Consider the following 24,842-nt stretch of genomic DNA (forward strand, 5'->3'; position numbering starts at 1 on the left):
CAGAAAACCCTGAGCCATGGAGGAGCTGCCCGGAGCCAGAGCCCACCACACGGGGTGGAGGGAGTCATGAAGACCTGGCCACGCGGTGCCCAGTGGTATGGGCAGAGATCGAAGGCCATGCTGTACGATGCCTAGTAGATACGGGATCGCAAGTAACAACCATGCCAGAGACTTACTTTCGGCAGCATTTTCCCGAGGCATTGAGACCTCAGTGGGGGAGCGTGATAAAGTTGGTAGCCGCCAACCAGCTACCAATTCCTGTCGTCGGAGTAGCCTGGATGCAGATTTCGATAAGCTGCAAATCTCTCGGCCGCCGGGGAGTGGTCTTGACCGGGGGAGACACAAGCAGCAAACATCCGGTTACCCTGGGTATGAACATACTACGAGAGTTCGGCAACCTCCTCCTCAATGAGCCCACAGAAGAGACTCTGACCCACTGGGGGTCTCGCACGACCCAAGGGCAGGACTTCCAGCGGTTGGTGCGGGCAGCATGTGTGCTCCAGGAGTGCCAGGAGGGTGAGGCGCTGGGCAAAGTCGTCGGGCCGGCAGCTCTCGTGCTTCCTCCAGGGCAGACGGTGGTGGCCCTGCCGATCCATGCCCCGATGCCACTGGAGGGCGTGGAGGTGCAGGTGGAACCCTGCTACTCAGAGCGCCTGCACCCTGGTATACTGACAGCCCGCTCCCTGGCCACGGCGCTGGAAAGGACTGTCCTGGTGCGTTGTGTCAACCTGGAAGACCAAGATATAGCCCCGAAGCCGCGGGCCGAAATGGCCAAATTAGTGAGGCCTTTGGAGGAGATGCTGCTGGACCCCGCAGTCCAGTTGAAGGTGCAGCATGAAGATCCTTGGGCTGTAATGGTATAAACCCAACAGACTGCCGTATCCTCAACCCAGGAGAAAGGTCGAGCCATCCTGGAGAGAATGCGGGCCAAACTTTCCGGCCTAGCGCCAGCCCAACTTCTCCAGGTAGAGACACTTCTTGGACAATATTACAGTGTCTTCGCCAGTCATGAGGATGACTTTGGATGTACCACGACCATCACGCATGGAATCCCCATGGCAGGGGCGGCCCCCATCCGGGAACGATATCAGCAAATCCCACCGCAGCTTTACCAGGAAGTGAAAACTCTATTAGCCCAAATGCTTCGGAAGGGGGTCATACGGGAAAGCCAGAGCCCCTGGGCGACCCCCATTGTTCTGGTTCGTAAAAAAGATGGCACTCTGCGTTTTTGTGTGGACTATCGAAAGTTGAACGCCTGCACCATCAAGGATTCGTATCCACTGCCCCGCATAGAAGAGTCTCTGTCCGCCTTGGGGAACGCGACATACTTTTCAACTCTAGACCTGGCTAGTAGGTACTGGCAGGTGCCGATGTCAGAGGAAGACAGAGCCAAGACGGCATTTATCCTTCCCATGGGACTGTTCGAGTTTAATTGGATGCCGTTCGGGCCGGCCAACGCCCCAGGAAACTTCCAGCGACTGATGGAGCGGTGTCTAGGAGACCTCAACTTTGAAGCCACGTTGATATACCTGGACGATATCATTATCTATTCCGCCATGTTCGAGGACCACCTGCGGCGGTTGGGGCAGGTGCTCGGCCGGCTGCAGAAGTACGGGTTGAAGGTAAAGCCCCAGAAATGCCACCTGCTCCACACCCAGATCGAATATTTGGGGCATACCATCTCAGCGGAGGGTGTCAGACCATCCCTGGAAAAGGTTGCTGCCATCCAGGGGTGGCCTACCCCCGAAACAGTGAAAGACGTACGGGGGTTGGTCGGCTACTACCGTCGGTTTGTGAAGAATTTTGCATGCAGAGTCCGAGCCCTGCAGGACCTGCTGAAGGGGGCTCCAGCCAGGGTGAATGGACGGAAGGTCCAGTGGCAACAATGGCAAGAGGATGCACTTCAAGATCTCAAAGCTACACTCTCGGACTCTTGGCATATGTGGATTTTTTGTTATCATTCATCCTGCATACCGATGGGAGCCTCGAGGAACTAGGAGCTGTGTTGTCACAGGTGCAGGACGGCCGAGAGAAAGTGATCGCCTATGGTAGCCGGTCGCTGCATGACTCCGAATGAAACCCGGACAATTACAGCTCCTTTAAGCTCGAGTTCCTCGCGGTAGTGTGGGCAATGACGGAGCGGTTCGCAGAGTACCTGGAGGGCTCCGAGGTGGTGGTGCAGACTGATAACAACCCATTAGCCCATTTGGAGAATGCCAAACTGGGAGCCCTAGAGCAGCGGTGGGTGGCTCGGATGGCCAAGTTCAACTACAAGATCATCTACAAACGGGGAGCTGAAAACGTGCACGCTGACGCACTCTCCAGAATCCGACACACCACCCCAGGGAGGAATCGAGACAATGAATCAGAAGGGGAAGAGACGCCGTTTGCCCTCACCACCGCTGCGCTTACTGCTAACGCGCAAGAAGCGCCTCATCCTGGACCCGTAGTGGGAATATTAGAACAGCCACGCGACAAGTAGATTCGGCAGCAACAGAGGATGGAGAAATCGGACTCCTGTGCCGATGGGTGGCCACCGGCAAATTGCCCACTGGCTACCTGAGACAGATTTTGACCCAGGATATGTTGCTGATGTTGCTCCAGTGGGAGAAACTAGCTATCAAAAAGGGACTTTTATATCGGAAAGCCGTGTCATGAACAACGTCGGCGACAGTATGGCAGGTGATCGTGCCCGGAACCCATCTCAGCCAACTGGCTCGGGAAGCCCACGAAAAGGGGGCTCACTTTGGTGCTCAAAAGACTTTGCAATGGTTGCAGCAGATAGTGTACCATCCACGCTTGCACGCTGCTGTGGAAGAAGTTTGCCGAACCTGCCGCCCATGCGAGCTCGCTAAGCCTCCAGCGCAACGAGCCCCGGTGCAGACAATTGTAACATCAGCTCCCCTCGAGCTCCTCACGGTGGACTATCTGACCATAGGTCCTGCCTACCAGGGGTATGAACATTGCCTCGTTATGGTGGATCATTTCACCAAGTTCGCCGTGGTCACCCCCACCCGAGACCAAACAGCCGAGTCGGCTACCTATGCGATTTGTAAAAACTTTATCCAAGTGTATGGCTGCCCGCAACGAATACATTCGGACCAAGGAGCGTGCTTCCTAGGAAGAGTCATGGAAGAACTACATCGACTCTACGGTATTGATAAGTCTCGGACTACACCATACCACCCACAGTGGAACGGAGCCTGCGAACGATTCAATCGGACACTAATCCAAATGCTGCTTACCCTAGAGAGTGACCGAAAGGCCCGCTGGCCTGAATACGTCCCTGAGCTGGTGTGGGTATATAATAACCGGGTGCACCGGGTGACTGGTTACACCCCCTACTCATTGCTGTTTGGATGGGAGAGCAAAGGAATCACGGAAGTGGAGTTAAACCCGGAGGAACCCCAACCCTGGACCAGAGTATCCTCGTGGGTCCGAAACCACCGGCACTGGCTGCAGACCCTCCACCGAATCGTCCATACAAAGCTCCAGGATCTAGAACACCCGGGGGGAGCGCTGCCCCCACCAATTGACTTCCAGACTGGGGATCGGATACTCGTACTAGATCAGCACCCCCAGAACAAGTTGGAACCATGGCGGGAGGAGAACCTGTACCGAGTGTTGCGTCGGATAAGCCCCGACAGGCCTGTGTATGAAATACAATCCGAAGGAAATGACACACCTCTCACTTGTACTGTGCACCGCAATATGTTGCGGCCCTGTGCCTCCACTGATCCCATGCGACCTGAGCCGATCCCTCAAGTCCCCGACCCCCCTTCACCAGTCTGGGACCTGGATGACGAAAAGGACTTCCCAACCACATCCGTGAGCCCTCCAAGTAGTGACATTACAGCAGACCCAATTAGCCCGCCAGAGTCGACTGGCCTAACCCCATCTGCCACCCCAGAACGTCCCAACACAGTCGAACTTAGACGTTCCGAGCGGTCAACCGCTGGCAATCCCCCTGAACGCTACGAACAGGACCAGTTCGTATGGCGACAGGAACTGTCGACTCCAAAGACTAACCTGAGTCTACGAAAACCCTCGCCCGAGGACTGGCGAGCATACAAGGCGGTGGAGTGTGGGAGGAACGGCCCCCGTCGAGTGTCCAGGCCGGAACCAAGGGAGCCGTCATCTAGGTTCCGGGGGAAACTGTTCCTGGGGGACAGAGTTCGGGGACGGACCATTGTGACAGACAGATGGGCTGGGGGAGGGACCAATATAAAGGAGTCAGCAGACCGACATAGAGACAGCAGGAGACCGTTGGAGCCGCTGAAAGCGAGAGCGACTCACCAGTGCCAGGGAGGACACTCACCGAGGACTCCAGAGGGACGGTACCAAGGTGAATATCCGGGACTTGCTGCCCCACTCCAGTCCGCGGACACTGTGGCCCCAGTTCAACCCGCCCTGCCTACCCGCGGTCACCCGCGGCCGCTGCCATCTCGCTCCAGCTCGCGGCTGCGGCCTATTCCCCGCCATCTGCAGCCGCCCTGTTCTCATCAGTGGCCGCGACAAGTACAGTACCGTCGGCGGCCACCACTATCCCGCTCCGGTCCGCAGCAGGGGCCGGGCCTCTGCTGACCGCGGACTCCCCGTCGCAGCCGTTAACTGCGCAGGTGGCCTGTCATTCGCCATCACACATCGCTGCTGCTTGCCCCAGGCCAGGGGCTGCGGCCCAACCATCCAAGTACTATGCCGGAGCCTGTGGGGCTCCAGTGTCATCAGCGCGACGGAGCGAGCAAAGTCTTTGTCATCGCCTCAGCAACTGGGCCCAGTAACTACTACGCCGAAAGACCACCAACCCGAACGGCGAGGGACATCTGGACAGCTAAGTTGACTTTATAATTAAGGACCCGGCCCTATAGTGACCGGCTGTTGCAGTAAGTAGTCGTATAGAACCCCTGCGAGGGCAATGACAAACAATGTCATCCCCTGAGGAAGAAGTAGTTCTTACTTCGAAACGCGTTGGGAATGAATGATTCATCTTCCACCATAATTGGAATCCTGTATATTGTCAAGCAGCGCATGGAAGTCCATAAATTAGTTCCATAAGAATTGTTATATCAGCGGTCACTTGTTTGACCTTTGGACGTGCAGCAGCTGACTACTAATCGTACATGCCTGATCTCTCCTGCAATAGGTGAGTGAATTTCTTTTATATTTTTTAATATTAACCCGGATAAGACCCTATTTGCGCTTTTTTGTTCCTATAGTGTACTATATTAATCATGAGCGGAAGGAAGAGGCCAAGACCACAGCAGAAGAAGGAGCAGGAGGAGGCTCAGATCTGTCATGTGCACTTTACTGAATTTCATGCTTGGAATTCAGATGCCTAGTCATGCAGGTGGTGCTCAGGTTCAGAAGATTTATTCCTGGCTTCAGGCTCTAATGGCACACCATGAAAACCACCAGTCACCTGTCATCAGCACATTCCCTAAAGACATGACATGCCAGGGATCTCTTTTAAGCTGGCTTTGGTGTGCTGATTTCAGTGGCACAGTGGGCAGTAGCAGCCGACATACTGGCTAGGGTCCACCCACTGTGCCTTTGTACCCTGCTCCCTCTTTTGCTGTGTTGCTGGGGCAGCGTGGCCACCTCTTCTTCCTCCAAACCCTGCTCGTCACTAGGATGGCCTCCCTCCATGTGAGGCCTAGGAGTTCATCATCTTCCACATCACATTCTACCCACTCCTCACCCCTACTGTCCTTGCCTGTCTGCACACTGCAGAAAGACTCTGCAGTTGGCAACTGTGTTTTGTTATCCTCTGACATGTGGGAGGTGTTAAGACAGGGTGTACAATAGAAGAGTCCCTGTGGAGATGACAGCCAGTGTGTGGGAGCTGACCAGGTGGTCGCGTGGGCCACTAGCCGAGTGCATGGACAGGATTATCATAAAGGGGTGAACAACCTAGTAGATGGGTACCTTCGTGGGCTGAAGTCAGTCGCAGGAATAGAGCACGAAGTGCCGTATTCACCGGGTTCCTTGTTCCATTGTCATTGTGTGGTTCACTCCTGTATAGCTGAAGAAGCAAGGTGCTGCTGTGGAAGATGTATTGTTGGTACCGTGTCAAAAGTCCTAAAGGTGTGTTGGATGTGCTGTGCCCTGAGGAAAATAAAGTTGAACTGTTTAAAGTTATTCCGGCCTCTGCCTACAGTTTTTTGTACCCCTGAAGTGAGCAACGTACCAGAGATGAAACAGCCTCCAGCACAGTGAGTACTGAAGAGGCTGATGAGGCTACCCCCTGGCGACCGTGCTTTTACATAGACAAAGCAGTTCAGTAAATCTGTTTGACCTACAAATGGCAAAGAGACAGCTGCAGAATATAATAACTTTTTTATACCAAAAATGGCAAAGACTGTAGAATACAATTATTTATTTGCCACACTACTAGAAAATACACAGAATTTCAGTAAAATTATTTGATTGGATGACAAATGGCAAAGAGACTGCTGCTAAGATTTATTTATTTGCCAATCTACTCGTAGAGACACAGCTTTATAGTAAAATTATTTGACCTACAAATGGCAAAGAGACAGCTGCCAAGATTCATTTATTTGCCACACTACTTTTATAGACACAGCAATGCAATAACATTATTTAATTGTCCTACAAATGGCAAAGAGACAACTGCTGAGATTTAAGACAACTGCTAAGATTTATTTATTTGCCTTGCCACACTACTCGTATAGATACAGCAGTATAGTAAAATTATTTGTTTGGGCTACAAATGGCAAAGAGAAAGCTGCAGAGTATGATAAGTTTTTATGTATACTGCTTCTACAGACAAGGAGAGTACACACAGCGGCTTTTTGTTACAGTAGTCCCACAGGAGGGTTTGCAGAGTACACACAATGGCTTTTGGCACAGTACTCCTACTGGCAGATTTGTAGAGAAAACACAGTGTTTTTTGGCAGAGCACTCCCACAGGCAGGGTTGCAGAGTACACACAGCGGCTTTTTGGCACAATACTCCCACAGGGGGGGTTGCAGAGTAAACACATCAGCTTTTGGGCACAGTACTCCCACAGGCAGAGTTGCAGAGTAAACTAATCAGCTTTTTGGCACAGCACTCCCACAGATATGAGTGCAGAGTACACACATCTTTTTTTGGCACTGTACTCCCACAAATATGGGTGCAGATACATACAACAGCTTTTTAGCTCAGTACTCCCACAGGCGGGCATGCAGAGTACACACAGCATCTTTTTGACACAGTACTTCCACAGGTGGCATTGCAGAGTACATGTAGCTGCTTTTGGCACAGTACTATCACAGGCAGGGTTACAGAGTACACACAGCGGCTTATGGCACAGTACTCCCACAGGCAAGGTTGCAGACTACACACAGTGGCTTTTGGCACAATACTCCTATAGATATTATTTCAGAGTACTCATAGTGGATTTTTGGCACAGTTCTCCCACTGAGACACCTGCACTGTACATTCAGCGGCTTTTTGGCAGAGTGTGCTACCTAACACTGTCCTTCAATCTGGTTGCGGCCTGTCCCTACACTAGTCAGAGCAGAATGGTGACAGCACTCGTGATACAACATTTCTATGGGCCAGGTCACGTGCTTTGCCAGCCAGTCACAGCCATGCCAATACTTGGCATGGCTGTGATAGCTCCGGAAGTTCCCACAGCCTAAAAACTTGTTGATTGTCTGCACTTGCACTGCAGTTTTCAACAAATTTCATTAAGTATCGAACACTGTGTCTGGTACGAAACCCGAACTTTATAGTTCGGATTTGCTTATCCGTAATCTGGATCTAAATCCCATTGAATACCTGTGGAGAGATCTTAAAATTGCTGGTGGGAGAAAGCACACTTCAAATATGAGAGACCTGGAGCAGTTGCAAAAGAATAGTCCAAAATTCTAGTTGAGAGGTGTAAGAATCTTGGTGATGGTTAAAGGAAGTGATTACAGTTATTTATTCCAAAGGGTGTGCAACCAAATATTTAGTTGAGGGTGCCAACAATTTTTTCCAGCCCAGTTTTGGGGTTTTATGCAAAATTATGTCCAATTTCCCTTTTTTGAGTCAACCGCTCCCCTTTTTATCTACTTTCAGGTGTGATTTTCATATTGCCTTGATCCTTTCCACAGGTGAGTTTGAAAGAACATCACAAGCTTGAAACAAAGTTGTTTACCCACAATGTTGGAAAGGTGCCAACAATTTTGTCCAGCCTATTTTTGGGGTTTTATATGAAATTGTATCCAATATGTCTTTTTTCCTTTATTTTTGTGTTGTTCAAATACCAACAAAGGAAATAAACATGTATAATTGTAATAATTTTCTGTGAGAAATACTTAATTTTCTGGCACAATTTCAAGGGTGACAACATTTTCAGCCATGACTGTATTTCCCATAGACTTTAACAAGTGTGCGATCTATTCGCAAAAAAAAAAATGAATGGAGCACATATTAAAAAATCAGATATGTAAATGGGGCCCTAGCTGTACAGTAATTTAGACCAAATAATACATGTCGGATTTGACGTTAGATTGTAGTTTAATTCATTATTATTACTCATTAAAGATTTGTGGATGTCTCCTGAACACATACGCCAAAATGGGGTTTCTCAGAAAGGTGATGTCTATAGCTATGGAATTATTGCACAAGAAATTATCCTGAGGAAAGACACATTTTACACAGAACAATGCCTTGACCACAAAGGTAAAATCAATTTTTCAATATAGGAATATTAATGTTTAGAAAAGATTTATCTATTGAAAAGGAATGTTTGGCCCTGATTCATCAAGAGCAGCGTGAACAATGTGTTGTAGTCAGACCCTCCTGATTCATAAAATGGTGCATGACTCTTATTGAATCAGATACATCTGACAAACGGCGAGTGCCTCCTTGCGCAGATACTGGAGTAAGATTTCTGAGATAAGGCTAATAATAATAATAATTTTATTTCTATAGTGCCTACATATTCTGCAGCACTATACATTTTAGAGAGGACTTGTACAGACAATAGACATTACAGCATAACAATAATCACATAAATCAACAGATTCCAAGAGGAATGAGGGCCCGGTTCGCAAGCTTACAATCTATGAGGAAATAGGGGAGACACAAAAAGTGGATGATAACAATTGCTTTCTTTGTTCTGACCAACCATAATGTAAGAAATTGTATTCATGTAATGCTGCATGAGCTGGTTATCAGCCAGAATATGTAAAATTACAGACGCAGAGGGCTATTAAATGCATGCATAAAGTGTGAGAACATGATACAAGGAACCTTGTTATGGTAAAAATGTTGTATGGGCAACACAGGGATAGTTAGAATAATGTGTTGAGGCGGTAGGCCAGTTTGAAGAAATGTATTTTTAGGGCATGCTTAAAACTGTGGGGATTGGGGATTTAACAAATTATCCTGGGTAGTGCATTCCAAAAAACTGGCACAGCACGTGCAAAGTCTTGGAGACGGGAGTGGGAGGTTTTGATTATAGAGGATGCTAACCTCAGGTCATTAGCAGAATGGAGGGCACGGGTAGGATGGTAGACTTAGACAAGGGAGGAGATGTAGGCTGGTGCTGAGCTGTGGAACACTTTGTGGGTGAGAGTGATAAGTTTATATTGAATCCTGAAGTGGATGGGTAACCAGTGCAATGACTGGCACAAGGTAGAGGCATCGGTATAACGGTTGGTGAGAAATATGATCCAGGCTGCAGCATTCAAGACAGATTGGAGAGGGGAGAGTTTGGTAAGAGGGAGACTGATTAGTAGACAGTTACAATAGTCCAGATGAGAATGAATAAGAGAAACAGTAAGAGTTTTTGCAGAGTCGAAATTAAGAAAAGGTTGAATTCTAGAAATGTTTTTGAGGTGCAGATAACAAGAGCAAGCCAGTGATCAGATGTGAGGGGGTGAATGAAAGCTCTGAATCAAGTATAACCCCAAGACAGCAGGCATGTTGCTGGGGAGTAATGGTAGAACCACACATGGAAATGGCAATGTCGGGCATAGGTGTGATGGGCACACAGATTGTGTTCAGGGAAAGAACACTAGGGGAAGTGGGTGCGGAGATGGAAGTAACAAACAGAAGCGTGTGGCCGCTGCTGAGAGCACACTGCACTAAACAGGACCTGAGACACGTGACCACGGGGGAGTGGCTGGAGGAGGAGCTAAGTTCCATGCCAGCGAGGTAGAGAGAGAGAGCAGGAGCTGGCAGAGCAGGGAGAGAGAGAGGTCTGACAAGCCAAGTACAATAGCCAGAGGGTAGATGCAGTATCCAAGGGCACAGACAGAAGACTGGTCAAATACAAGCTGAAGTCAAAAACTGGGCAGGAACGCAGTAACCAAGGGCACAGACAAGGAGGGTAGTCAGTGGGCCAGCCAGAGATCAGAACCAGAGAATAGCAGAGGTACAGAATCGGAGAGCAGGCACAAAACAAGGAACAAGCCGGATCATACACAGCACAAGCACACGGGAACAAACAGTATACACAAGTGTAGCTAGGTCACTTGCTCAGCCAAGGACAGAACTATCACTGACAAAAATCCAACAGAAGGGCGGGTTAATATAGCTCTCCCCTGACTAAAGGAAGGCCAGCAAAGTTAACTCCATAGAGCCCAGGATGGGGAAAGGAATTCCTGTCCAGAGCCATGACAATAGATAGGTTAGTAGAGGGAGGAAACACAATGAGTTCAGTTTTAGACAGGTTCAGTTTCAGATAGAGGGATGACATGATGTTGGAGACAGCGATAAGACAATCACTGGTGTTTTGTAATAATACAGGTGTGATGTCAGGAGTATAGAGGTGTATAATTGGGTGTCATCAGCGTAGAGATGGTACTGGAAACCAAATCTACTGATTGTTTGTCCAATAGGGGCAGTATACCAGGCCAACCCATTTTGTCAGCACTGGGTGAAATCAGCATTAAAATGCCAAAAGTCTAAAAACTTTGTGCAACTCCACAATCATTTTGCTACTTTTCAAAGCAATTTATACTAGAATTCTGGCATAATCACGTTGATGAATATGGGCCTTTGTTTTCAGTAATGGGATATTACATGTTTAAGAACAAAATGAAGTAGTAAGTATAAATCTAATCATTCAGAAAAGTTTATTTTATTTGTGGAAAATATACTTTTGCCAATATTGAGTCACAAACAAATTTCATCTGAACTTTTTGTTTCATTTTATTTCTTTACTAATGGGCAACTAAAGAAAAAATTGCAAAGGTGAAGAATAATAAAGGAAATTGTCCATTCCGACCAGACCTTCTTCTTGAGACAGCAGAGGAATGGGAGATAGAGGTAGGAAATATTTTTATTTAATATTGATAGATACTTGCTTAGGTCATTTATATAAAATGTAAATGTATATGAGCATCAAATGGAAGATGCAAATATCTACATAAACAATATACAGTATAGAGGTTAAAGATAAATGAGCAAGATAAACATTGAAAACATTTATTAGCATGTTTTTCTTTTACACAATTATTCTTATTGTCAGCATGTTACACTTATCCATGCAGCACCTGCTTGTCCCATGGACTTTGTCTGAAAACCTCTTATGGTTTAATAAAGAACTTTGTTTTTCACAGCTTATGGGTGAGTGCTGCATTTTCATTTTGTTCAATTATTCAAGTTCGAATGTGTTTTTTCTGATGCTTTGCACCGTTAACCCAAAGCTTATATACCTCTGTTCACTTTTTGCCGTTAACACTATGCTGCAGGTGTTTGAATTTCAGACCTTGGTGCCATTCGTTTTTTCTTATTGCTTGATACCTAAAGTTAAAGATTATTATTATTATTTATTTATATAGCGCCATTAATTCCATTGTGCTGTACATGAGAAGGGGGGTTACATATAAAGTTATAAATATCGTTAACAGTTAACAAGTTTCCACCACTAATTTACAATGACAGACAGAGGGGAGAGGACCCTGTCCTTGAGGACTTACATTCTACGGGATAGCGGGGAAAAGACAGAAGGTCGGGGGTGCAGCAGCTCAGGCGGTGGTGAGGCGGCAGAATGGTTATTGCAGTCTGTAAGCTTTCCTGAAAAGATGGGTTATCAGGTTCTGTTTGAAGGATCCAAGGGGGGTGGATAATCGGACGTGTTGAGGCATGGCATTCCAGAGGATAGGGGATATTCGGGAGAAATCTCGGAGGCGGCTGTGTGAGGAACAAATAAGTGTGGAGGAGAGTAGGAGGTCTTGGGAGGATCAAAGATTAAGTGAGGGAAAATACTGGGAGATTAGTTCAGAGATATAGGGAGGGGAATGGTTGTGGATGGCTTTGTAAGTCAGATGACACATTTCTTTTGTATTTTAGGCAAACAAATGTATATATATATATATATATATATATATATACTGTATTTTAATCTTTTCCATTTTAAAAGTTAAAAAAAGGAAAATTAACCGATGCAAATGTTTTGGCAATCTGCATGGTTAGTACCTAGTAACAACCCCTTTTGCAAGTATCAAAACTTGTAAACACTTTTTGTAGCCAGGCCAGAGTCTTTCAATTATTGTTTTGAGGGATTTTCATCCATTCTTCCTTTGAAAATTCCTCAAGTCCTGTGAGATTCCTGGGTTGTCTTACATGCACTGCTTCTTTGAGGTCTAGCCACAGATTTTCAATAATGTTCGGATCAGGGAACTATGAGGGCCATTTTAAAACCTTCAGCTTGCACCTTTTGAGGTAGTTTATTGTGGATTTTGAAGTGTGTTTAGGATCATTATTCATGTGTAGAATTCATCCTCTTTTCAACTTCAGCTTTTTTAAAGATGGTGTTATGTTTGCATCAAGAATTTGTTGAAATTTCATTCTTCCCTCCTAAATGTTCCAACGTCATTGGCTGCAACACAGCCCATGATTGATCTACCCCCATGCTTAATGGTTGGCGAGAAGTTATTTTCCTGAAATTCTGTGACCTTTTTCTCCACACAAACCTTTTATCATTGTGGCCAAAGAGTTATATTTTAACTTCATCAGTCTACGGGACTTGTTTCCAAAATGTATCAGACTTGTTTAGATGTTCTTTAGACTTTAAAAAAAGTATTGTTTGTCTTTTTTCAAAATAATTTAGATGTGGGGCAAAGCTAAAACCACCAAGTATAGACCTATTCAAGCATGAGTGATTGTTTTTCACATTCTCCAAAACCAGACCATTTTTTGTCAGTGTGCACAATCCTTTATTCATCCATTTTTGGTCCGTGCATTCGTTTTTAACATCCTTACATTACCTGTTTTTCTTTTATCCAAAATAATTAGTTTTCCCCCAGAATCACCTAGCAATCAGTCAGTGAAAAACAGATGCCATTTTTGTGCTGTTCATTTTTTTTCTCTATTCACTCATTTGAATGAACAAGTTCTAACAGCAAAACATCTAAAGATGTTAATGGACTAAATGAAATAACTGGACATGGCAAAAGCAATACAAAATAAAATATATGATGACGTCCTTTTCCAGAAGGGTTGTTAGATGCCAAATGTCACAGGCAGTAAAATAAAAAAAACAATGGTTTGCATACAGATTTTGGTTCATTTTCAGAGACATTATATGACAGTCACCATTATCACTATAATTATAGTATGTTAAGAGTGATTCCTAAGACAGCTGCATTGTTTGATTTAAGGTGTGAATCGATAGGTACCACCTACTCTGGCTATCCCTTAGGGCCCCGTCACACATAGCGACGCACCAGCGATCCCGACAACGATATTACCTTGTCAGGATCGCTGGTGTTTCGCTACATGATCGCTGGTGAGCTGCCAAACAGGCAGGTTCACCAGCGATCAGCACCAGCGACAGGATGGTAACAAGCGACGCACATTGCTTAGTTACCCACTGTGTACCTTAGTTACCAGCGCGCTGGTGCAGAGAGTGGTAACCAAGGTACACATCGGGTTTCTAAGCAGCACGAGGCACTTAGAAACCTGATGTGTACCTTGGTTACCAGCTCCCTGCACCAGCGCACTGGTAACTAAGGTACACATGGGGTTTCTAAGTGCTGCGCGCCACTTAGAAACCCGACGTTTACCTTAGTTACCAGCGCGCTGATCGCTGGTCTCCCGCCTGTCACACGCAGCGATGCGTGCTGGCCAGCAGGAGACCAGCGATCAAAAAAATGTCCTGACCATTCCAGGACGATCAGCGATAACCGGCAGGGGGGCAGATCGCTGGTCAGTGTCACACACAGCGACCTCGCTGGTGAAATCGCTTTTGCGTCACAAAACTTGTGACTCAGCAGCGGGGGCTGTGTGACGGGGGCTTTAGGCAGAATCTAGACCTCCGTGAAAATTGATCAGTGTATTGACCATAATGCATGAACTGACCATATGTCTCCTGACACATACCTGACAGCCTCATAGTTTCCTATGGTTTCCTATGGAAACTCTGAGGCTGTCAAGGTTGAGTCAGGGAAACCCCGGCCAGTCCGTGCATTATAGTCCGAACATGGAACGTGTTTCACAGACAGATGAATTCAGCCTTATCCTGAGGCTAATCCTAGATTGGTGTTGCTTTAATTTTCTTATACCACTATACATACTAAAAGTAAATCCAGAAGGATTAGTGTGTAACGTCTTGTTTAACAATCTGATTTGTTTTTAGATTTTATAAATATATATATTTTTTTTTTCAGGTTTATGTTCTTGTGAAGAATTGCTGGGAAGAGGATCCCGAGAAGAGGCCTGACTTTAAGAAAATTGAAAGCACCTTGGCAAAGATCTTTAGGTACCTTTATAGAAGTATTTTTATAGCACAATAGTGGCTTTGCAGTCAAAAAGATGATATTATTCATGTGTTAACCACACAGAATTACTATTTACTATGGTAGGAAGTTACCTGTGAGCATTTTTTAAATGTGAGAAAACTGTATACAATACTGTCTCCCAATAGGAAAATATTGTCTCGAGACCCTAGTGGCTGCTAGAATGAAGAAACTGAATTTCAGCCAAGAATGTCTGAGAGCAAAGCATTGGGCTATTCTGAAGGGGTGTTCTATGAGCCCTGTTATTAATGCTGTTGTATATTTGTAGAAGGAGCTGAAACATGCCGTCTGTCTGCGTTTTTCCCATGCATTTTTGACTAAGTGAAGTCAATTGTGAAAAACGCAGGGCAAAAACGCACAGAAAATTGACAATACAGGTTCTCATTTAGGTTTCTCATTTACTTTGCTGGCATCAGGATTGCTTCAGGTTTATCTAGAAAATCTGCAAGAAAAAAATACCAGATATGCACCAAATCTGCAACGTTTGCACACAGCCTAAAGCTATGATCACACGTTTGGTTTTTTCAGGGTTTTTTCTTTATGCGTTTTTTTATGCAAATTTTCAGCTGCATTTTACAGTATCAGCAAATAAATTTCATTCTCAAAGCTTGTTTTTTTACCTCAGTATTTTGTACAAAATTTTAGTTTTTGCAGAACGCAGCTTGTCACTTCTTTCAGCATTTTTTCAGCGTTTTTGGTGGTTCCGTAAAACTTTCACACCACTTATCTAATCTTACCTAATTAAGGATTCTCTCTTCAGGCTCAGTGTTTATTGAAATGTCCATGTATCACACCATGCCTGTGCTTTTTAAGGTACTGTCACACTTAGCGATGCACCAGCGATCCCGACCAGCAATATGACGCAGTTAGGATCGCCGGTGCATCGCTAAGTGGTCGCTAGTCAGCTGCCACACAGGCAGATCTCACCAGCGACATAGGGGTCGGGGGTCGCTACTTACCTGTCAGACCAGGCGATCCTGACGCCCTCCCGCCCACGTCCACGCGTCGCTCGTCTCCACAGCAGGTAGCCCAGCAGGAAGCTGACGATGAGAAATGGTCCAGGACGTTCTCGCGCGATCAGCGATAACCAGCGGGGAGCCGGTCGGAGGTAAGTATCAGACATAGCGATATCGCTAGCAATATCACTATAACGTCACTGGTTTTTGTGACGTTATAGCGATATTGCTAGCGATATCACTTAGTGTGACAGGCCCTTTACTGTATATAATTAGGTTTCTTAAAATATTTTGTTATATCAGCCTGATGAAGACATGTAAGCAGTCTTGATAGCTTTTTGGTAACATCATTCACTATATTTTGTTAGGCATTAAAAGGTATCACACCCACAAGATTCCTAATTTGTTTCTCCCACTGAGAGCACTCTATATCTTTTATTCAGCGTTTTTCACCCATTAAAAGCAATGTGTGGTGCAAACAAACTCTGAATAAAAGATTGCACAAACACAGGTATAAGTTTTTGCTGTGTTTTACTGTGCCAAAACCAGATGATGTAGAATCATTTTTTTTTTTTTCACTAAACTTCATTAGCACTCACAAGAGACAACTGTACCATGACAAAAACACAGCATAAAATGCAACAAAACTAAACAAAACCTGCTTTTTGGGGCAAGTTTCTTACTGCCAAGAGAGCAGGTTTTGCCTTACAAAAAAAAACTCATCAAAAACGCAACCTGTGAACATAGCCTTAGGGTATGTGCACACATTGCAGATTTGCCTGCCGAATTTTCTGCACGGAATCTGCATCTCTTGGCAAAAAGCACAGGTGTTTTTGATGCTTTTTTGATGCAGATTTGATGCATTTTTCATGCGGCTTTGTATGCGTTTTTGTAAGCTAAATAAAGATCTATTATTTAACAAAAAAAGAGTTGTGATGTCATTTCTTTTTCCAGCCTCTTATTTTGCATACTATATTGAAAAATAATGTTTACACAGATAGATAGATAGATAGATAGATAGATAGATAGATAGATGATAGATAAATACATATATAGATATATAGATAGATGATAGATCTATAGACCTATATCTATCTTTCTATGGATACAGTATATCTATCCATAGATATATGTATCTATAGATATATATATACAGTATATCCATAGATATAAGTATCCATAGATATATGTACCCATAGATATATCTCTAGATAGATATACCCATCAAAAATTGATTGATGAGGATCTATATAAATTTCTGTTGATCTCTAATCCTATTACGCCAGTAATATATATATTGCCAAAGATACATAAATCTTTGATAAATCCAACTGGTCGTCCAATTGTATCAGGTAGGGGTTCCATCTTTAACCATGTTGGTATATTTTTGGACAAAATTTTGAGTCCTTTGAGTTGACAGACTAGATAATTTATTTTGGATACGACTGATATTTTGTGCAAAATTAATAAAATACAATTGAAGGGAAGAGTGATACTTGCACCATTTGATGTAGTATCATTGTACACATCCATTGGTCACAGTTTGGGTCTTAAGTCTGTGGAAAGAGGTCTTTTAAAAACGGAGTTTACATTAGAACAGACGACTTTTCTGTTGGAATTATTGAGATTGATGTTACATAATAGTTACTTCCTTTTTGGTGATGATTACTTTGTGCAAATGAAGGGGACGGCCATGGCTGCCAATATAGCGCCCGCTTGCGCAAATTTGGTTATGGCGGCTTTGGAGGAGGACTTCGTCTATGTATCCCACCATTTCGGACATGTACTGGGATGGTGGCGGTACAGTATATAGATGATGTCCTCCTCCTCTGGAATGGCACTTTGACTGAGTTGGAAGGTTTCCATGGATTCTTAAATTCTATTAATGATGATATTAAGTTCACTTTGGTATATTCGGAGACGGAGATCCAGTTTCTTGATGTCCTAATTAAGAGAAAAAATGATGGGCTAATAACTGAATTATTTGTGAAACCCACTGACAAAAATAATCTGCTTCTATTTGATAATCACCATCCGAGAAGGATGATTGAGTCTCTCCCTGCTAGTCAATTGTTACGCGTTAAGCGTATTGTTAGCGAACAAGAGACTATGAATATTTCATTGGATAAGATGATCACTAAATTTAGACAAAGGAATTATCCTGTTAAATTGTTAGATGGTTGTAAATCAAAGGTTTTGAGTACATCACGTGGAGATCTTCTCCTTCAGAAAAAGCGAAGTAAAAATGCGGAACATAGGATCCCATTTGTAACTAGGTTCTGTGAAGAAAGTGCCTCTATTGTCAATATTATAAAAAAGCATTGGCCGATGTCAGGTAAATGTCACCCAGAAACTGTAGAGTTTAAGTCTCCCCCTTTGATCTCGTATAAACGTGCCAAAAATATCAAAGATCTGATTGTCCATTCGGATATAGGCACGCAAAAGAAAGACTCACAGACTACACTGACAGGATAAATTAGAGTTTGTTCATTCCCTTGCCTAAATTGATGAGATAGACTGAGAGATCCCAGCTCCTCCTGATTATATCAGCTGGACCAGTCAGGAAACCAAAACCTGGATTGAATTAGTGGAGGGGGAACTACCAGTCCTTTCCATGCTGATCACTAAGGAAACCAGGACTGGATTACAGTGAAAAAAACTGGCTTCATCATCAGTACAGGGAGACATATGAAATGAAATGGGGAGAAATATACCTGTTTTCTAGTACCTCTCCCCTTGGCACCTCACACACCCCCCTCCTCTGTTCGAGCCCGTGGGGTCGGACACGATGAGTCACCAAGCAGTGCGTTCTAGACAACGCATCTGCATTCCTGTGCGCTGTGCCCGCCCTGTGCTCAACGGAAAATTTAAACCCTTGTAATGCTAAGAACCAGCGTGTCACCCGCGCATTGCCTTCTTTTGCCCGGGACATCCATGTTAGGGGCGAATAGTCTGTCACTAGCCTAAACTGGCGACCTAGTAAATAATAGCGCAAGGTGCACAGGGCCCATTTCACAGCCAGGGCTTCCCACTCGACAACACTGTAGTTCTTTTCTGCTCTTGTAAGCTTTCTGCTTAGATAGGCCACTGGGTGTTCCTCGCCATTTACTTCTTGAGACAAAACCGCGCCGAGGCCCACCCCAGAGGCGTCCGTTTGGACAATAAACTCCCGTTTAAAGTCTGGTGCAACCAACACGGGTTGGTCACAGAGGACTGTTTTCAATCGCTGAAAGGCCTCCTCTGCTTCTGCGTTACACTTTATTGTGACAGATTTCGACCCCTTAGTAAGATCTGTGAGAGGAGCTGCGATGGTCGCAAAATGTTTGATGAACCGCCTATAAGAACCAACGATCCCTAAAAAAGCTCCAACCTGTTTTTTGGTTACCGGTCGTGGCCAATTTTGAATAGCGTCCACTTTATTGGCTTGAGGCTTCACAACGCCTCTCCCTATACTATATCCCAGATAGCGAGCCTCTTCCAATCCCAACGTACATTTCTTGGAATTGGCAGTCAACCCAGCTGTTTTTAGGGAGTCTAAGACGGCTTGTACTTTTGACAAATGCGTGTCCCAGTCATCACTACAGATAATGATGTCATCCAAGTATGCGGACGCATACTGGCCATGGGGTTTTAGGACAATATCCATTAGACGTTGGAAGGTGGCTGCGGCACCATGCAACCCAAATGGCATATCTCGATACTGGAATAATCCCTGGGGCGTAACAAAGACAGTTTTCTCTTTGGCTGATTCCGTGAGGGGAATCTGCCAATAACCTTTTGTTAAGTCAATAGTGGATATGTACCTGGCCGAACCCAGTCTCTCTATCAGTTCATCGACTCTTGGCATCGGGTAGGCATCGAATTTCGATACTTCATTAACTTTCCGAAAATCGTTACAAAATCATATAGTCCCATCGGGTTTGGGCACCAGTACGATAGGGCTAGCCCAATCACTCCGGGACTCCTCAATGACCCCAAGCTCTAATATCTTCTTCACTTCCTGGGCAATGGCTTGTCTCCGAGCCTCCGGAATTCGATATGGTTTTAGCCGTACCCGCGCCTGTGGATCAGTAACAATGTCATGTTTAATTAGGTGAGTCCGGCCAGGAAGTTCCGAGAAAACATCTGCGTTCCTCTGTATGAACTCCCTGGTCTCTCGTTTTTGGCTTTCGGATAGCGTGTCTGCAATACCCACTTCTGGCGGAGCTACCTGGGGGTCCTTTACCTTAGAAGGTGGTGCCCCTCGAGGCCCATCCTCAAGGGCAGCTCCTGCCACCAGACTCTCCCTGTCCCGCCAGGCCTTAAGCAAGTTTATGTGGTATATTTGTTCGGGCTTTCTCTTGTCTGGTTGGTGTATCTTATAATTTACTTCACCTATTCGTTCCAGCACTTCGTATGGTCCCTGCCATTTCGCAAGAAATTTATTTTCTACGGTAGGTACCAATACCAACACCCTGTCTCTGGGTTGAAAGACTCGTGTTTTAGCCGCTCGGTTGTATACCGTGCTTTGGGCATGTTGTGCGCGCTCTAAACACTCTTTAACTATTGGCATAACTGCTGCAATTCGGTCCTGCATAAGTGTTATGTGTTCAATTACACTGCGATAAGGAGTCACCTCTTGTTCCCAAGTCTCCTTGTCAATATCTAACAGGCCTCTAGGACACCGCCCATAAACCAACTCAAAAGGTGAAAAGCCTGTGGAGGATTGGGGTACCTCACGTATAGCGAACAGGAGGTATGGTAGTAGGGCATCCCAATCTCTCCCGTCCTTATCCACCACCCTTTTCAACATTCCCTTTAGGGTTTTGTTAAAGCGCTCCACCAAACCGTCAGTCTGAGGGTGATATACTGAGGTACGCAAATGGGAGATTTTTAGTAGTTTACATAAATCCTTAAGTATACGAGACATAATGGGGGTCCCTTGATCCGTAAGTATCTCTTTTGGAATGCCGGTTCGGCAAAACATATTAACCAGCTCCTTTGAAATTGATTTCGCATTGGCATTCCGCAAGGGCACTGCTTCGGGATAACGCGTGGCATAATCCAATACTACCAAAATGTACTGATGACCCCTGGCAGATTTAACTAATGGACCAACTATATCCATTGCTATCCTCTCGAAGGGCACCTCTATTATTGGTAAGGGCACTAAGGGGCTTCTAAAATGTGACATAGGTGCGGTCAATTGACACGTAGGACATGACCGACAGTACTGGGTCACGTCTCCCACTAGACCCGGCCAAAAGAAACGTTGTAGAATACGGTGTTTTGTCTTTTCTACCGCCAGGTGTCCTCCCAAGGGATGTTTATGTGACAACTCCAAAACTACTTGGCGAAAGGACTTAGGTACCAATAGTTGTTCAACCACCACTCCTCGCACCTTGTCTATGTGATACAGCATATCCTGCTGCACTGCCATGTGTGGGAACTCGTTTTGAGCCCCTGGGTACAATGGTCTTCCCTCGGAGACCTTTACGTTTTCCCACGCCCTTGCTAGAGTAGGATCCTGGTGCTGAGCGGTCCCGAACTTACCATGGGCCACCTCAAGATCAGGCTTTTCTAAAACATCCTCTAGCTGGTCTGCCTCGCCTGCATACACAGCCAGAGGAGAGTCCACAGATTCTAGTACTTCCTCTGAGATGGGTTCTCCGTCATCTTACTGCAATGGTTCAGGGGCTAGCTCCGGAGTACCGTCTTCAACTAGAGGGTTCATGCCACTTTTGAAGTTCCACAAGTCCCAAAATAAGGGAAAGTCTCTCCCCAGGATTACACTGTGTCCCATAGACTTTATGACTGCCACCTGATGTCTTTTGGTCCCTACTGGCGTGGCAAGAGTAACCCAGGCAGTGGGGTAGTTCTTAGTATCCCCATGGATGCAACTAATGCCCACGGTTAAGTTCGTTAGGGCGCTAGAGTCCACCAAACTGGCATGTACCAAAGTTACTTGACTGCCAGAATCCAAGACAGCATTCACACTATAACCGTCAACCTCGACGTGGCACACGTGTTGTTCATTTCCCGTGAGGGTCTCCGCCACACAGACTGACTGCACATATAACGAAAGACGCCTCATAGCGTTACAGTCCCTTGGCTCTGTAGTCATCGGGCAGTTAGCTGCTACATGGCCAAGCCCGCGACATCGCCAACATTGTATAGGCCCTTGCCTCCTCGATGGAGATCCCAGATGAGGTCTGCTGGCTTGATGTGAGCCCGTACCACCTCCATAGTCCTTTGTAGGTCTGCTACCCTTCATTGTGACGTTCTCTTCTTTTGAAGATGAAATAGGTTTCGCAGGACTCTCCAGCGATTTCTTGGGGAGCCAGTGGGGTGCTAACATCCCTTGGAGTAGGCTTTCAGAAGCATTGTAGCGTTCGACCATATTCACCAACTGGTCAGCGGTAGTTGGGTCACCCTGTCCAACCCACCTCTGGATCTTAGCGGGTAAGGACCGCAGGTACTTGTCTAGAACAACACGCTCCACCATCTGTGCTGACGTCAAAGCCTCTGGTTGCAGCCATTTTTTTACTAGATGGATGAGATCATGCATTTGTGAGCGGGCTGGCTGATGCTCCAGAAAAGTCCATAAATGCACCCTCTGTGCGCGTACATACGTGTTTACTCCCAGCCTTGCCAGGATTTCGCCTTTGAGTTTGATATAGTCCATAGCATCCGCTCCACTCAGATCGTAATAGGCCTTTTGTGGATCTCCGCTCAGAAATGGAGCAACTACCTCAGCCCATCTGTCCAGCGGTAAGTGCTCACTTTCTGCAATACGTTCGAACACGGTGAGGTATGCTTCCACATCATCGTCTGCGGTCATTTTAAGCAAAGTCTTCTGTACAGCTTTCTGCGCACTAGCAGCGCTTTGTGCACGGTCTCCCTCATCTCGGGGTAGCCGAACCAAGGCCTGTTTTATTGCCTCCAACTGCTCTTGCTGCATCTGGTGTTGCTGCTCCAGAGCCTTCTGGAAGCAAGTATTAGTCTGCTGTTGTTGCACATTTGCTTGCAATAACTGCTTCACTAGTTCCTCCATATTACTGGACTCTTGGCTCTTCAAAAGCACAGAAGCTTTCAGCCAGGACATACACAGCGTTTTCTCTGCAGTCACAGTCCAGCAGCCACAGTTGCGCGCATTCGAAACACCACCATTTGTGGGGATAGATAGCTCAGCTGGGATCTTTGCTTGGGCACAAGCGTGTGGCTATGGAGTCACTTCAGCAGACCAGCAATTTCCACATGGATATGGACACGGCATATTTATTGTGCACACTTGTTATTCAATGTTACACATGCCAAACATGAAATAAAACATCTAAGGCCGTCTGGCCACTAACTAACAATAGCAGGCTAACTACAAAATAAGAAGTCCATGTAATCTTACTGTGTCAGCTCCCAGCTCAGCAGACGAGATAGACTGAGAGATCCCAGCTCCTCCTGATTATATCAGCTGGACCAGTCAGGAAACCAAAAACTGGATTGAATTAGTGGAGTGGGAACTACCAGTCCTTTCCATGCTGATCACTAAGGAAACCAGGACTGGATTACAGTGAAAAAAACTGGCTTCATCATCAGTACAGGGAGACATATCAATTGAAACGGGGAGAAATATACCTGTTTTCTAGTACCTCTCCCCTTGGCACCTCACACTATCTATAGATATATCAATCTATTTATAGATATACAGTTCTGGCAAAAATTAAGAGACCACTTCCAAATGTTCAGTTTGTCTGATTTTTCTCTTTATATATACTGTATATATATATATATATATATATTTTATATAGGTATATTTTTGAGTAAAATGTAAATTGTTCTTTTAGTTTGCAAACTTCTGACAACATGTCTCCGAATTTCCAAGCAATAACTTTTTTTTTCTGAAAAGAAGAAATGGTCAAAATTTAAAAAAAAACAAAAAAAAAAAAACAGCGCTTTCAGACCTCAAATAATGCAAAGAAAATAATTTCATAATTATTTAGAAACAACAATACTAATGTTTTAACACAGGAAGAGTTCAGAAATCAGTATTTTGTGGACTAACCATGATTTTTAAAAACAGCTTTCATGCGTCTTGGCATGCTTTCCACCGGTCTTTTACACTGCTTCTGGTGCAAAAAAATTGAGCAGTTCTTCTTTATTTGATGGCTTGTGACTATCCATCATCCTCTTGATTACATTCCAGAGGTTTTCAATGGGGTTCAGGTCTGGAGAATGGGCTGCCCATGACAGGGATTTGATGTGGTGGTCTCTTAATTTTTACCAGAGCTGTATCTATAGATAGAGAGATACTGAATATATATATAGATATATCTATAGGTAGATTATATATATATATATAAATATATATATATATATATATATATTATAGATAGATAGATAATACCAAGGCTGATGTTTATTAATGAAACAATATGTTTAATTTGTAAACAAAAAAGGGGAAAAAAATGGCATGGGCTCCCGAACAATTTTTTGCGCCAGAGAGGGAAAGCCGACGACTGGGGGCAGATATTCATAGCCTAGGAAGGGACCATGGTTATTGTTCCCCCCGGCTACAAACATCTGCCCCCAACTGCCCTAAAAATGGCACATCTGTAAGATGCGCCAATTCCAGCACTTATCTTCTCTCTTCCCACTGCCCTGTAGCAGTGGCATATGGGGTAATAAGGGGTAAATGTCACCTTTGTATTGTAAGGTGATATCATGCCTGGTTAGTAATGGAAAGGTGTCAATAATACACCTATCCTGTTTTCTCGTGACATATTGTACTTCATGCTGGTGGTAAAATTTCATTCATATAACATGCGTTTAATTGTGAAAAAAACAGAAATATGGAAAAAAAATGTAAATTATTGCAATTTTCAAACTTTGAATTTTTATGCCCTTAAATTAGAGAAATATGTGACACAAAGTAATTACTAAATAACATTTCCCACATGTCTACTTTACATCAGCACAATTTTGGGCTTCACAGAAGTTTAAAACGCCCGGGCATAAAAATAAAAAATCATATTTTTTCAACAAACATGATCGTTTAGTCCCTAATTTGTTATTTTCCCAAGGGTATCAGGAGAAATTGGACCCCAGAAGTTGTTGTCAAATTTGTCCTGAGTGCGCTGATACCCCATATGTGGGGGAGAAACACTGTTTA

General features: G+C 44.9%; 1 protein-coding gene and 1 long non-coding RNA gene across 2 annotated transcripts in view; one reads left to right on the plus strand and one right to left on the minus strand.

The window, feature by feature from the left end:
* The window catches only part of GUCY2C (guanylate cyclase 2C), a 1,090,166-nt gene that overhangs the window by 671,791 nt on the left and 393,533 nt on the right, over nt 1-24,842 (plus strand). The window contains exons 18-20 of the mRNA XM_073586670.1: nt 8,536-8,673; nt 11,180-11,268; nt 14,613-14,704. Coding sequence (XP_073442771.1) covers nt 8,536-8,673; nt 11,180-11,268; nt 14,613-14,704 — 319 coding nt within the window. The remainder of the gene's footprint in view (nt 1-8,535; nt 8,674-11,179; nt 11,269-14,612; nt 14,705-24,842) is intronic.
* The window catches only part of LOC141098705 (uncharacterized), a 241,171-nt gene that overhangs the window by 4,518 nt on the left and 211,811 nt on the right, over nt 1-24,842 (minus strand). The window lies entirely within an intron of this gene.

Source organism: Dendrobates tinctorius, unplaced genomic scaffold (assembly GCF_039654945.1).
Source record: "Dendrobates tinctorius isolate UK_male_01 unplaced genomic scaffold, ASM3965494v1 ptg000094l, whole genome shotgun sequence".
Classification (NCBI taxonomy): domain Eukaryota; kingdom Metazoa; phylum Chordata; class Amphibia; order Anura; family Dendrobatidae; genus Dendrobates; species Dendrobates tinctorius.